The following is a 15,996-nucleotide window of genomic DNA, read 5'->3' on the forward strand; positions in this document are numbered from 1 at the left end:
CCGGACCAGGTCGTGCTATTATTTTAGAAACTTACCTCCGGCGCCGTCCAAGCGAGGTATAATTAGGCATCGCATCGAATGCGCTTTCCTCGTTCCGTTCGGCACAAGCGGGCGTGATGGGATACCAGGAGGTAGATAGGAAATCAATTTTATCCTTTTACGATCGAGTGGCCGCCATTCGGCAGCACCGCATAAGACGCAACCCGCGTAGTCCGATAATGAAGGCCTTCCGTTTTTGGTTTTCAAATTGATATTTTCATTTCGGGCGCGCCATGCCACGGTTGGTGGTAGGCTCCACCCAGCATAGATTAACTGCTACTACGATAGCTTGTGGCGCGATCATTTCAAGCATCACCCAAAAATGCCCTATTTGTTCCTATTTTTGTGTTCCATTTTGTTCGACCTCCTCGTGTGTGCTCCGAATGCGCTCGATTTGATTTTGCTTTCATCGGTCACCGCTGGCTTTCCACGGTATGAATTATGCTGCCCACCTTCGGTTTGGAGCCCGGTGCCATTTACACTTCTTCGCATGCTTCCCAAAAAAGGGCAGCATCTTGAACCAGTTCACCCTCTCCCGGGGCTGATGGAAAGAACTTTTTTTGTTGCTGTGTGCCTTCCTTTCTCTCGCTCGCATGCGATGCAGCAAATGATCTTTAAATTTCTTTGCCACACGTTGTCAACCGTGTGTTCGGTTTGCTTCGCTAAAGGAAACAAAAACGATATTCAAAGAGAGAAAAAGAGAGAGAGAGCCCCGACAGATTAACCATAATTACGATCACCGTGATCCGCAGGCGGCTCAGGTTCGCCCCATTAAATCCGGAGCAAAAACTGATCCGATTTGCCGATCCGTGCTCGCGGAAACAGCTCGCCCTGGTGTCTGGTGGACGTACAAGGAAAAACCATTTCAGGTCACACTTAAAACCACACCATCGAGTAAACAGATCACCCATAAAGCGGCTCATGGCACCTCGATTTTGGACCCGAAGCACCTTATGGGACGTTTCGATTCGATTGATCCTTTTCCTGAATGAGCGCGATCGCATTACACCGGCCTGTGGCTAAGTGTTATGTAAATTCAAATCACTTTCGAGGAGGCAGTTGACTTTGCTTACAAATCGAGAGTAGCCAACCAGAAGAAAGCAAAGGAAACGAGCACACAAAACCCAACATCTGAAACACCGCGGATTTTTCACGTCACCTGCAAACGTTATCACCTTACGGCCTTCGATCATAGACCTACCTCACACCCAACGATCCGCAGCGTATCGTAAGTGGTGTGTAATAAATAATCAAACGTCATAAACACGCTTCCCTTGACCGACATTCGCGACGCTAGTGAGTCAAGATCAGGGACACCTTGAGGGTGCCAAATCGCAAAGCCTTCCTACGCGCCTGAACCACCCCTGTCGATCGTAGGAGTTGCCATCGCGATCGCGGAGGCCGCCATCGTGTCTAGAACCGCCGCTCGGACTGTTCTAGTTCACCTTTGTGCCACCTGTCATTGGGGGTGGAGAGTCACGTGCTCTACAATGGGCAGCCGCACGCGATCGTCATTAGCGAGCTGCATAGCGCGATCATTTCGAGCCACAGGTTCGAACAAAGCTGACGAACCGGCTCGTGGATAAATTATTCAAATCAGCTGCAGGCTCGCACAAAAAAAAACGAATACGAATAAAGGTAGCACTTAGTCTTCGGCCACCCACATACCACGGGGTCTGCTAGGACCCACCAGGCCTATCCCTTCCACGTACACTGATCACCTCACCGACTATTCGTAGGACTCCCTCCACTAGCACGCGACCTTTTGCCAATCAACGCGAACGATTTCGCGCGAACTGGGTTACTGGGTTCGGTGCAGTGCTCGTGAGCCTTTTCCATCGGCTTATGTAACTGCCGTGCCTGCCTTAGTCGCTTGACGTTCACCATTTTTTACTCTACACTAGAATGGGCGCGATCGTACTGGCCTGCACCTGTACCGCCCGTTGAAACGCCGAAAATACCTGCGCCAAGACTGTTCTGACCGCTCTGTCAACGTGCTGAATGTCAATCCGAACGTTTAGCTCCACCCCGTGTCGTGTGAGCGGTGAGTTGTTTCAAGGATTCTTTTTTTTTCTGCCATCGTTTGCCACCTTACGCACTTACGCACCCCCGTGGTGGGGGTTTGGAGTTGGAGATCCGAGTCCGTGCCCGTGTTTGTGACCACCGCGTGACCACCGTGTGGACGCTGCGGGTGCCTAGATGTAGCAAAATGGAGTATAACCTCTGCACGTGTGCCCTGCATCACATGATAGAGTGGTTCGTTGCTTTAAGTTGCGCAATCGGATCAGGTGGTTTGATGAGAGAAGCAACCGTCGGCTGATCGATTTATCTGAGTTTATTAATGTCTTGATTTATTAGAAAATTAAATACCAGCATAAAAAATATCTTTAAGCCACTCTTAGTTTGAGTAAAAACTCATCATTCTGGAATGAGTCATTTATTCCGACAATACATTAGTATATTATTCGACACCAATTCTTTCTGTTACAGGAAGCACAACGTTCAAAGAAACTCCAGATCATGAAAAAACTTTCCCGGTTCATAATCATCGTTTATCTTGCAGCAACATTGAGCCTGTGGATTTTGTATATCTACAATCGCTGGTTTATCGATTACTTTTTATCACACGAACACGGATGCAGCAGTCCTTTCCTTTTGCTTCACGCATTTTCTTTCATACAAGACTTCATATGAATCACGTGACGGATAAAGATAAAGCCTGCAGCCCGTTTATCGGTTGTTGGTAGTGCAAAGTGCTTCGATTTGTATTTGGGCCATAATTAAACGCCGATTTGGTCGTGCGAGATACGGATGAGCATGTCCGGAATGAAGATCCTGCTTCCTTAGCAAAGATGATAAGCGGAGAAATTTCAATCTTACTTGATAGATTTATGACCCTTGTGAAAAGAAATTAGGTCACGCAGCAGTCTATGAACGCTCTTTCTGCTTAAAACCACGTGATGCCTTCTTTTTGTTCGATGGTCGAGTCGCATCTCATTCGAATTGTACAGGCAAAGAAAATGGTCCATTAGAGGCGACTGGGCCTTTGCAAGATCGAACGTTCTTCTGGAGCGCAGCAGGTGCCAGCCAACGCTCGAACCAACGTCCGACGTCCGCTCACTCGCCAAAACTGGTGCAACGAGTTTTTGCAATTAAAAACACGCCGATTTTAATCTTGCATTATTGACTAACCGACCAGGCCAGATCTGCAGCTGCGTACCGGTGTTTCTTCACCGATAAGCCACCAACGGAGGCCACGACATGGAAAGATGTTCCATTCCTGAGAGGTGTATCCGGAAAACGTTCACACTCCCTACAGGGCATTGAATAAGGAAGGAGTAATTGAATGCAGGTCGGCAAGGTGCGATGTTCGCCCCGAAAAGGAAACACCGGACGCTGGAGCGCTGTATCGTTACACAAATTTTTCATTCAGGTTTGGCGGGAAGTACTTCATCGACCGCAGCATCAGCAAGGGATCGTTCTTCTGCGATCGTGATTCCTTAAGGTGCTCAAACAGGCCTTCGCTTTCACGCGGTTAGCTCGTTACGCACGTTCCCTTCATGGTCTCGATCGTCTAGGACGCGTAACAAGGGCCCCGGTGTGATCAATTATGCCATTTTGTTGCACACGAGGTGGTCGATTTATCTAACGAGACCTCAATTAAATTGATTAGACCAAAGGGACAATGGAAGGGCATCGCCAGTGCCGGTAGACGCGCTTAATCGCACCGTCATTATGTGCTTATCTGTTTGCATGTCGACCAGGGCGTTCGCAACTTCGCAGGCTCTCATCTGCACACCCGGGAAACCGGGAACCAGTTCTCGGGGCTCATTTCCTTCGCGACGCCGGCCAACACGGTGTCTAGGAGCCCACGGTTTCACTATCTCGTACTCGATACCGGCCGCGTGCCGATAGGGACCGCGATTTGAATAAGAGCACCATAATTGAAATAAATTGACAACGAACAAAATCCCATTAAAGTGACCGGTGGAGAAAGCGATAACGCAGCGGAAGTCGCGGTGTCCATCACGGTGTGGCACGGTTCCTGGATCGTCCATATGAGGTTGTGGTCGCGTGTGGCACTTTAGAGCATAAATGTTCGTTAAAAATGCTGTTTGGTGTAGATTAAGAGCTGTCGATTATTGAGGAAGGTTTTCCTTCTTACATGCTTAAAACCATTGAACCACAGTTTGAACCATTCCGGTGGTCCGCAGATCGGTCGTAAACTCTCTTTACAAGTGTAGGCCGTTCCAATCACCTCCTTCAGATCGATTTGACACAAGACGAAGCGAGGGCATCGACAAATCAGACCCCAATCCGCCCGTTGCGCTAATGCAAACTTAATTGAAAACCGTCACCATCAATTTGGCTAATAGATGATGCAGTTTTCTTCTCTTTTCGTTTGTTTCGTTCACTCGTTTTCATCTGCATTTCCACCCCACGCACAGTCCCGTGGGCTCCCGTGTTGGACGTTGGTTGGATTTTATCGTAATTGCAACGAACCCACTCGTAGGTCGAAAAAGTGTCGCTCGCCTGCGAGACGGTCAATTGGGTCGCATTATTCTGATTCACGTGCGTGTGTATGTGTTTTTACTCCTCTACGCCAACGAGCTTTCCCGTCCGCAGATGGAAAAGTGTTGTTTATGTGGCAGTGCTGCGAGATAAACGTGCCGTACAGGATAGGATGGGATCTGGAAGGATTCGCGTCGGTGGCCCGGTACACAGAGAACTCACACGACCCTGGACTAGGGTAATCTAATTTATTCGAACGGCACTGTCTCTTTAAGCCGAGTGCAAAGGGGCTTAAAACGCGCGGTCCGGGAAATTATCGTTCGTTGGTGACAAATTGTTGGCTGCCTGTGGTGGCCAGTTCGCCGGCAGCCGATCGGTTTGCTTACAACAGGCTATTAATTTGCTCCCACCGGGTCAAAGGGTCGAGATGTGGCGGCTTTAGAAGGCTATCGTTTAAGCCACCGAAGCGCGAGTTGCAAATACGGCATGGGGGGGTTCGTTAAACAAAAAAAGAATGAAACTGAACCGAATGGGCAGCAAATAATTAAACATGGCGCGTTCGAGTTTGGTCGATTTTACTGGATGCTCTTAAAGCCATATAAAGAGCCGCCCGCTCGTTCGAAAATGGCGCCCGAACGCCAGAAATGGTCGGTCGGCGGTGGACCATCGGCTCGTTTCCCGGGAGGTGATTGGTCGTTAATTAATTAGCACGGAATTCGAATCGTTTAACGGCGTGTAGGCATGCATTAAGCATCCCTACTCACTAGGAGTACATTAAAGGGGCTGATATAACCTCTTTTTTTGCTCATTTGTTTGTTTGGTTGCTGTCGTTCGTACTGCCGTCATGGGAAAGGGAGCCACAGGCTTTAGGGTTTGTGGCTCGTTTTATTTTTCTCTTTGATCCAGTTTTTTTGTCTTCGAGGACTCAAACACAACGGAGAGGAGTGATTTTCTTACCTGGCGCTCTGTGCGTTTAAAGTTGTTTGCAAGCACTGCACGAGCAATCCTTAATTAAGGTCAAGGATGAATGAAATTCGGCCAAGTTAGTCTTTAAAAAACAATCAAGCGAAGAATTAAAATATCCTCAACTACCTCCTTACACATTATAAACAGGCATGTGTACGTTATTTGCTCAACCACCGCCTTCATAAAGAGTATTTTTGATAAAAACTTTTTATGTGTTTCTAAAATATTATCTAATTTTAGCAAGACATTGGTAATAAGCTTCTGCCTCCTGTGAGGATTGAACTCACGACCGCTGGTTTACGAGACCAGCGCTCTACCACTGAGCTAAAGAGGCGGATATCAAAAGGGGAACCGCTTAGCTGGAGCTCCAGTACTTGATTAAGAAAAGTCTTATCTAATCATTTGATAAATGTTTATCAAAACACACCATTGAATTATACTATTTTAAACAATTGGAACGCTCACCTCAACCATCGATATATAACCGTGCTGATGTATTTGTATCTGGGTCTGATAACACACGGCATTTTTATTTGCTTTCTGCAGTCGTCTGTTCATTTTCTATGTAACGCTATACTTTATCTCAACTAACACGCCCGTTTTAAACCGAGTTACCAGACATTGAAAGGAACCATACTCGTTTGTTTCGAGTGTGTTCTATTCATTGAACAAGTGTGTCAATTCAAACGAGCTCTCAGTCCACCAATGCTTTTGAACATTCTAATCAGCCTTTTGCTACACGCAAATTGCGCCTTCGCGTTATCAGCTGTGCAATACACAAGTGATCATTGTACTCATTTACACTGCCACTTGTTACTTCGCTCCCACTTGCGTTCAGTGCTAAATATAGCTCTCCAAATCGATCGCACATCGATAAGAGCAGAACCTTTTATGGAGCCTCTTTTAATGCGGTATTATGTGGGAAGTGTTAATTTAAACTGAGTGAATATAATTTTTTTAATTTACAAAACAATTTCTACCAAATCGGCGCCGTGGCTTAGTTGGTTAAAGCGCCTGTCTAGTAAACAGGAGATCGTGAGTTCGAATCTCGCCGGAGCCTAAATCCACCTCATCATCAACGTCTTCCTTAAGGAGAGGATCATGTTGTAACATGGGAGAATGTGATATTTGATTATTTTTGCCCGTGTCTCATTTGAAAATATATCGATTACAATTATGCAATGTCAGAAAACCTTTTTTTCTCAATCGGGGTGGATTTAATCGCAAGCTCGCAAATTAATCCTATTATTCCTGACACCGTGACTAAACTACCACCATCATCACGAGAGCTTAAATAAGCGCCCAGTTCGCCAATTCCTCTCTTTTTTCACTGCCAAACCGCATTCGTCCTGTGTCCTTACGAAACAAGAAACACGTTTTTGCTCTCATTAACGGCGCAACACGCGGTTGATTAACTCATTTCAAGTTCCACCTTAATCCCTTCAGCCGGATTCCTGGCGCGTGGTTGGGATTTCACACACGGGAATAGGATTTGCACCCTCAGTCTCCCATCTCACCCCTCCGAGTGCCTTTAATCCGAGCGTGGGTCGCAGCAGTCGGTCGATGACTTCATCCACTCGCGGCATCTTAGGCGAGCCGTCGAAGAAAGATAAATAAGTGCAATTAAGCCGGAGAATAATTAACACCGCGCTACTCCACCATCACTATCCAGGACGCATTCCGTAGCCGTGCTAGCTCGCGCGTCCATCCCTAGGTTCGCTGGCCCATCCGCCCCATCTAAGGGCAATTAAATAAAGTTGTTAACATAGGCCGATGAATGCTGTTTGCAGAATTACTGCAATACACTCCACACGACCCCGTGGTCGGTGTTGTGTGCAGCGATTAGCTACCGTTGGATCGTTGAGTTTACGTCGGGCACGCTGCCGATAAGCGGCTTACGGAGCCTGAAGGGCTCGGTCCGGACACGGTCTCCCTGGACGATGGGCCGATAATTAACCACCGGCTTGCGTGATCTATCCTTACCGAGCGCATGGAGCAGAAAGCACACTTTCCGGGACATGGAACGCACGATCACCCTATCCCAAGCCACGTACACACGTAGGTGTGGAGTCCCATTCGCGAAGGCCTCTACCGACAGTGCTTTATGGCGTGGTCCAGTTTGCGATCGAGAAAGGCGTAATTGAGCCACCACCTTGCGCAGAGAGGCCGGAATGAAACCACCCTCCAGACGAGTCGGGGTGATCGCGGCGTGTTGGGCTTAAATAGGGAAAAACCGCTCCTTCCACAGGGCGGCAAAATTCTACCCATCGCCATCTGCACGCTATGGCTGTGAAAGAAATACAAACATTCCCGATCTCTTACTAGACCGCCACCACCGTCGTGTTGCAAGCTAATAAGGAAGCGGGAACGCGCGCGCGAACGCCATTTTCACTCACGCTAGGTGACGCGACGGCGGTCCTATGTTTGGGCTCAGCGACAATTCTAATGAAGACACAAACCAACATCTTCATCCGCGGGTGCTGACGATCGTTTGAGCTCGAAGCGTACCGTTACTAACGATCATTTTCTTTCTCCTTTACCATCTCCTTGCAGACGTTTCTGCAGAATCTCTTCCGACTGTTCGACATGGACAACGAGAACTTCCTGGTGCAAGACAAATGGATCGAACATCTTAAAGGGCGCCTGACGTAAGTACTCGAGACGGGTTGTATTTTGCCCTGGTTGCGTGTCCTGTTGGAAAAATCGATAAATATAAACCTGAAGCTGTGACCTTTTCCAAACCTCCATCGATTGGTGGGCACTCCTTCGAGTTACTTCGCTTCAAAATCCCCAATTCAATTCACATTTATCGTTTCACCGAAAGTCAATTCCAAAAATCGATTCCTTCCCAACTGACCCCTGCTAAAGCCACAAGAGTGGTGAATGAATGGTGCAACAAAACGGTTATGAATTATCTGCCACACAACATCATCTCGCTGTAGCTTATTCGGCGCATTCGCCTTCTTTCGCTCGAGCTGGTAGCTCCCGGACGAGAGAATATTTTGTTCCACGCGTCGGTTTGCCCCTCCGAGTGCCAGATTAAATTGTACGATAACGGATACACGCAGTAACACGAGTAGTTTCACCAAATTGAATCCCAAATCTACCCATCATCCGCTGCACCGTGGCGTGCCGACGCATGTTTTCTTGCACCTAAAAAAAGCCCCCGTTCGACTGAGACCCAGGCAGGATCGTTTTCGAGGGAAGAAACAGCCCGCGGAAACGACCACACAATTTCGGGTGCACGCAATTCAATTTGTCAGCTTCGATTGTGGTTCCCCCTTGGGTTGCCTCCCGTCGGATGCTGGCCTTCGATCTACGGTCTGGGGCGGTATTAAAATTAATACACGACATTTAACCCATGCGGCCTCGCACGACGCGTACACACACACGTGACGCACTGGGGCACGCCCTGGCCAGTGTTGGGTCTGGTCCCATGGCCGTTGGTTCGTTCGTTATGGCGATCGCTGCAACTCACAGCCCTTTCAGCCCACCGATCCAACTCGACCGTAGTTATTTATTTCACTTTGGCACCGCACGATGCGGTTGCGCGTGTGTTTTGCGGACTTATGATTTATGATGATGTTTTCAGTTTCATGTTTAATTTGATCTCGGGGATTAATATTCTCCCCACCACAGTTCGTTCGTTGCGCCGGCGCGCCCGTTCGCATCGATCGATCGGCTGGCCGTACTTTTGTATCCCATTCTTTTGTACATTTTTCTTTTTACACATTTAACCTACTGCAGGAAAGGGTGATTTTTTCGTCTCTTTCCACGTGAAGGATTTTTTTGAGCCGCATACGCGGGGGCGCAGTGCGAACGGAGCTTAAAACGAGATTAATCACGTTGTTGCTGCTGCTCCCTGATCGCAGTACGAGGGAGAAGATTTATCACCTTCGCACGTAGATTAGTGTTATTTTGGAGGCTTTTGGCTCACGGTTGGCCCACCTCGTGTGCATTCCTTGGGCAGCCCTTTTGCATCGATCTACGCTACATGCCCAACACCCACGGCTGTGTGGGTGGAGCCGAAACTGTTGCAATCGGTCGGCATTTCGTTTGACAAATGTACAACAATTGCACCGCATTGAACGGTCGATTTATAACGCGAACGGCCGCGGGAACTCCCCGGTGTCAGATAAATGCGTGACCATTTACCGAACATACGCGCGAGTAAAACAGCCCGCCTAATAAATTTGACCATTTTTCATTCATCTTTTGGTCAGATTCAGATATATGCGTCCGTTTCACGAGAGTCCATTGCGTATTGGTGGCTTTTCTTTTAAATGTTGTTTTTTTTTTATTATTTTAGTAGGTTCAGTACTAACGTTGAATAGGTAAGATGTTTTAGAATTAAAAGTTTTTTGCATCCTTTGCACCGCATACTCGTTATACAGATTAAAAATATAGACCGTGATCGAATGGAAAACTACACCTCTAATCTGTACATCTGATATTTCTTGTTCCTTGCTGAGCATTGCTCACAAGGAGATAGAAGTTCTCGTTCAGCATATCATGCGCTGATCATGCGGATATTACGTTCCGGACCAGAAAAAGCTGACGATCGAACGGATGCAACGCACTCGGTAGCTCGACAAGACGACCGTCTGCGAAAACAACCCAACGATCTTCCCGCGATCGCATGATTTATATTCTGGAACAGATCGGTACCGCTGATAACAGTGCCGCGTACAAAAGTGCTGGACATCGGATCCTGTTTCCCGGTGGTCCACGATCTTGATGCCGATCGGCGTGGTATGCTTTTAGCGCAAAGAAAAGATGATATCCAACCACCAGAGATACGTTGCAGTAAGAGCAAAGAAAAAAAACATCTCACAAACGCTCCCTTACGGTAGGATCACGCCGTACAAGAGAAACAGCGGGAAGAAAATATGCACCTCCTGTCCTGCCGTCAATCGATCGGTCGTGTCGATTCATTGACCGACCCTACGGAACCTGCGGGAAACCGTTAACGCCAGATTCGATCAAGACGGTGAAGCCCTGGTGCGACCTGTCTTGTAGCTGCCCCCGGACAAGACGTCCACGTCGGACACCTTCGTGATGGAAAGGGCCCACTGGCCATCCGGCGTGCAGACTTCACCGCCACGCCACCGTCTGATAACTGTCAAGGGACAAAAGCCAACGGTGTCCGATCGGCGACGGGCTACATCGTGTTTTTGGTGCGTGCATTCGAGAGCAGGAGCGCCCTTTATGAGCTTTCGATGGGCCGAACTGCCCTACCTAGCGTTATAGTGGCTCCTCGTGAATCAGGGCTTCGATTCGGAGTGTTGATGGAGTAATAATACATGCACAAAGACACCCCACAATGCTCGCGCAGCAGTTGATAATTCATTTAACCGCCTCCTGAGCCAACCCACTGCCCACTCGCTTGTTAATGATGCATGAACGCTCGCGCTGTTTTCCATGGATGCCAGCCTATTCGGGCTTAATTGTTGAAATATGTTTTAGATCCCGTGCGTGCGTGTGCTAGCAGGGGTCGTCGGGGAGCGGCCCACACACACACACATGCACGCATACCCGCTCCTTTAGATCAGTGATCAATGGAGGACAACAACGGCTCGCCATTGATTGATTGTCCCGTTGCGGCTCTGCGTGCCTGTGCGGCGCTTTCCATCGAGCATTTGTCTAATGCCCGAAGCGTACGAGCAACCCTTGTGAGAGCCTCGATGAATTTTAGGCTCCTTCTGGTTGCATGCCGACCTACTGCGCGCGTTCAATGACGCATGTTTATGGTCCACTCGCTAGCAGGCGATAAATATTTGTCTCGATTGAGCTATCAGATGCTTTTAATGGGCCGATTGTTGTATTCCGGCGCCCTCGAGCGCGATCGTGTTCGAAAGCACGCCAACCATCCCGGTTGCAATAATGTACACGTTCTTATGTCACGTTCCTGCGGTCACATAAATTCCCGATCGGCATAAAAACCCCGAAATAATGACGTCCCTCTCCGGCGGGTGCATTCCGGCGTCGATCCAGTTACCCCCGGGGTGCGCTACTTCAATGGCCTTGCCTTGGTTTGGGGTGTGCATATTTCATATTTCCATACTCAGGGCACGATCGCACTTGGACGCTGATTTTTATTGCTTCGACCAGTCGGCGTTAATTAACCGGCCACCCCTCGGGGAGTGGAGAAACACACGGTTAATGTGCGCTCTCGCGTAAGTAGTTGGCTCTTCGATCCTCGAGTATACACGTCGCACGCGGATATTGAGATGTTAAATCCCGATACCGCCCGGGGGCTCGAGACGCGTCGATCAAACTCACGATCACGATTCACATTTATCGCTCCCACCGAAAACTCGCATCTGAAAGCATAATCCACTCGATCGCCACGATCACCACGTGGCACGTGCTCCAATTGCTCGCGAACGATTCCAGGCGGGACCGTTTCCGCCTTCGATGGATCTCAAGTTTCAATCAACGCAGCCTCGAAAGGGAAGTTTGCTCTGGTGGCTTTCCCCGAACCACGCTCGCTCGAACGTTACCAAAAAGACCCTCAAATTGAATTAAATTATTATAAAAATCCATTTACAGCTTCACGGTTTTCGGACCAAATAAGGCAGAACGGGTCCGAAAGGGGCTTTTTCTCGAGGTGGTACTTTTTTCGGAGTCTTTTCCTCAGAAGCTGGCTAGCCTTTCATCGGTTGGGACGACCGCTTTACGAAAACACATCGCTTTCATTTCCTCCCTCGGTGGTTTGTTGCGGACACCACGGGGCAGGAAAATTGATACATTTCTCCCGAGTCTCCAGGTCTCCAGGTCAGCCCAAGCATCAGGTCCAACAAGAAATGGAACGACGCACGGACGGACATGGACCCGACATGGGCAGGTCTCAGTGAGCATTTATTCAATCACGTGCTCCGAGGTCCGGGAAGACACCTGACACCGCAAAAGGAGGTTATCAAATTTATCGTTCCTCGTTGTATGTTGGGAGTTTGGAGCGTCTGTTTTGACCGTTGACTGTAAGTCGAACGTTTGGCCCCTACGATCAGATTTGCAATCGAGCGGCCGGGAAATGGAATTTGATCCAGCATGAGGAGATCGTTCTCGTCGGTTGAAAGAATTTCAGCTCGTCGCTCAGGCTCTAGCAATCATCAAGGAGCACTTTGTCAAGTCACCAGGCCTGCCGAGGAAGGACCCCGACGTGCGGTTTTGTGCCTTTGATCGTCGGCCGCACTAAAATTGGTTTATTTATGCGCGCGCTTGGACATCGCGGACGCTGAGCTGGCTTTCTCACGCCAGCCCGCTCGTGTTATCCGTTGAAAGTGTGTTTACAGTGGAATTATATGCCCGATGCCATTTAAATAAGGGCAATTATGTGCCTCTCACGTATGCGGTGTGTTTAAGGTAATCTGTTATAAAACAACGTGTGGAATGAAGTAAATCGTATTAAACAGTTGCCTCTTAAAGACGTAAATTAATCGATGCAGCCTGTTTGGACATCACGGATGTTACATAAAACAAAAATAACCAAACCTGCCCTTCAGCAACTTGTTTTATTCACATCGTTGTTTATTTATTGAAAATTAATAAATTGTACGACTCGACTTCCCCAATTGTGTTCGTGGGAAAACTGTTATCGTCGCCATCGAGATAACCGTAACGAGATATCACAGGTTCGAAGACAGTTACCTTAAACGAAACATTGTTTCTTCAAGGACGGAAAGCAAACCCGGTTCCCTTTTCCAAACCGCTTCCAATGAGTTATGAACTCAGGGGGTCGTTTTTTAATTCACTCATCTCAACACTTCATTAACATTACTGCCGAATGGGGTGGAAAATCCAATCCGGGAACGGGCAGGTGGACGGCGAGAACGACCCGTGCGCGCGAAATGGTCACGTTGAAAAGCGTACAATCGTTAACAACGGCTCCTTTCGACAATTAAAATTTGCTCGTTCTCGTTAAGGCGCTTGGGCGTGGAATGCTGAAATGTTGTTTTCCGTTGATTAAAAATGTGTCACAAAAAAAAAACGGTTCCAACAACACATCACAAAAAAGCGCAACCATTCGCGAAACAAAACCAAAGCCATGTAATTGATTCGAGATGGGGCGCAAGCGGAAAGGCTGCAGAAAAACCCGTGTCCGGATAAGACGAGAACAGCTCACCTCCAACGATATGCCGGCAACTCCAGCGGCTAATGGATGAGTTAATTGTTCGAAATTCGATACCACACACGAAATAAAAACCAAAAAAAAATGGTTTGTGTACGGAGATCTCGACTCGAGCACGTCCGGGGGTCAGTGAGGTTGGATGTTTTATGGATATTTCCAATCCCAAAAACATGCGCACGGTAATGGAAGTGAACACCCTTGGAAGGATGCCTCGGACAGCGATCACGATCCGGTGGAAGAAATATGTCCGCATTATTTAAATTCAAACATTCTCAAGCCGGTGTGAATAGCCATACCAGTGAGACACGATACATGGTTCCCATGGTATCATTCGCGGGTAACTGAGATGTCGAACTCAGCCAAATCGAGCCTCCATTCACCGGTTGCTGACCATTGCTCATAATATCGTCTCATAAATTGTCTCCCTCAAATGGAGCCACACCGTTGTGCACCTTTCTTGTACTCCACAAGCAAACTTTGCGCTCTGTAACCAGGGAAGAACCAATCGATAGTGAGACCAATACACAATTTCTTTGGATGCAGGAATGCACCGATGCAACACGAGTAAACGGCAACACCCGGTAGCACCAAAACTCGATGCTGATCAGCGACGGCGGATACGAATTTATGAATGTGGCATTCCACTCCCGTAGAGACACCGGCTTCCGAGATGCCCGAAATGGGGCACACCCAGGGGGCTACTCGTTACCTTATCGGGCTTTTCCGCCATCACCGCGGTCCAGTTTGTGACCAGTTTGATCGTACCTTCGCAACGTTCCTCAAGCGATGTTTTTCAGATGGATCGCACGCACCTGACGCTCAGCTGACACGACTCGCAACAATCTCACATCCGTTGACCGGTCTATGCAGATCAGATCAGTCCAGTAAGCGAGCGATGATGGTGCCAGTCCAGACCCAACCAGACACCGATTATGATAATACCATCGCGAGTCACCACGGTGAGCCCTCGGTGGAATCACGCGGATCGCAAACCTCGCAAGGAGCGCGCAATTTACGGTAGTGGCACCCCCGTGGCCGGCGTTAATTATCGCCCGTCCTGTGCGTCGTGGCAATAAAACTAATCGTCATGCCGTCCACCCGAGATGGAAGAGCGCACTATTCGGGATCGGACCGGCTTGGCTACGGCAGAAAGCCCCACCCAGAGCAAAAAAAAACCCAGCCCGTGGCCACGGACCGAGCGCGTTGCGATTTTGCTTTATATGTTGAAAACTAACGAGCTCGCTGCTGGAGTTTTCTTGCCCTGTTTTCGATTCTTTTAAATCAATTACTACTATTTAACACCTTTTATATTTGAATTAATAAGTTGCTGCCCGATACAGGCGTTGATTAGGCGTGGAGCATTAGCGGTTTGCTGGGCTCGGTGGGGTTTGTGCTGAGCGTTTTTTTTTCTTCCTTTCCAGCCGGTGGGGTGGTTTTTCCCTTACTGCCAGGCAGATTTGGAGCTCCCGTGGTGGCGTTTATGGTAGCGTCCTGGGGTGGAAAATTGCCCACGCCGCATACCGGGCGCGAACAAATGAGCGATCCACGGCTAGGAGCGTACACCTTGACGGCGGTGGTGTTTTGGGTGGTCCTTCGGTCCGTTTATGGACCGGTTCGCCCCGTTGGAGGTCGGAAAATTGATGCGATCACCGTGCGATTCGTCGGGCGTGGCATGAAATTTGTACACCATCGTGCGCTGGTTGGACCCTGTGCCAAATCAAGCGATGAGTCGATAATCTCGTGTGACAGGGACCTTGGGAACCTCCAGGACGGGATGTTATCTTACGCACGCACCCCTTAACGAGTGGGATTGGCCCGATTTGTACGATCACACGCTGAAAATGGTCCCTGTCGATGCAACCGACACCACTTGTCGGATCGAATGGAAACAAAATGTTTTAATCAGAGCAATTTGTGCACTCGCCGGTCAACGCGATTGCGTCCCACAATTCAGACTTTGGCCGAAAATTTCAGCACAGCGACTAATATGTTAATCTTACACCACTTACGGGAAACTGCGTGAGAGTGAGAGACCAATTGCCCAACTTCACGATCGAGAAGTGAACTTCACCTGCTCACATGGGATTGCCTTCGTTCGAGATTTTGTCCAGTACGAAGGTGTCATAAGCTTACGACTTAACACCGAAAATTATGAACCATTTACCGAAATCGAACCAATCCAAAACCGCTCATTTTGGACGGCCAATTTCTTCGCTGCTCGTGTAGGTGTGCAAAAGAATGATTTCATCCCCGACCCACGCCAGCCCGGCTTAATTAGCGGACGAAATAATTGTCGGCCACAAGTTTTAAAACATTTCGCGATCGCCGCGCCCGTGGAGTAATTAACG

At 48.5% G+C, this 15,996-nt stretch overlaps 1 protein-coding gene and 2 non-coding genes across 3 annotated transcripts in view; 2 read left to right on the top strand and 1 right to left on the bottom strand.

Moving 5' to 3' along the window:
* The window catches only part of LOC128723791 (uncharacterized), a 56,554-nt gene that overhangs the window by 19,598 nt on the left and 20,960 nt on the right, over nt 1-15,996 (top strand). Inside the window, exon 2 of the mRNA XM_053817555.1 lies at nt 8,071-8,165. Coding sequence (XP_053673530.1) covers nt 8,071-8,165 — 95 coding nt within the window. The remainder of the gene's footprint in view (nt 1-8,070; nt 8,166-15,996) is intronic.
* Nucleotides 5,780-5,851, bottom strand: Trnat-cgu (transfer RNA threonine (anticodon CGU)). The gene has a single exon. It is a non-coding gene; the product is annotated as a tRNA-Thr (tRNA).
* On the top strand, nt 6,504-6,577 carry Trnat-agu (transfer RNA threonine (anticodon AGU)). The gene has a single exon. It is a non-coding gene; the product is annotated as a tRNA-Thr (tRNA).

Source organism: Anopheles nili, chromosome 3, assembly GCF_943737925.1.
Source record: "Anopheles nili chromosome 3, idAnoNiliSN_F5_01, whole genome shotgun sequence".
NCBI lineage: Eukaryota > Metazoa > Arthropoda > Insecta > Diptera > Culicidae > Anopheles > Anopheles nili.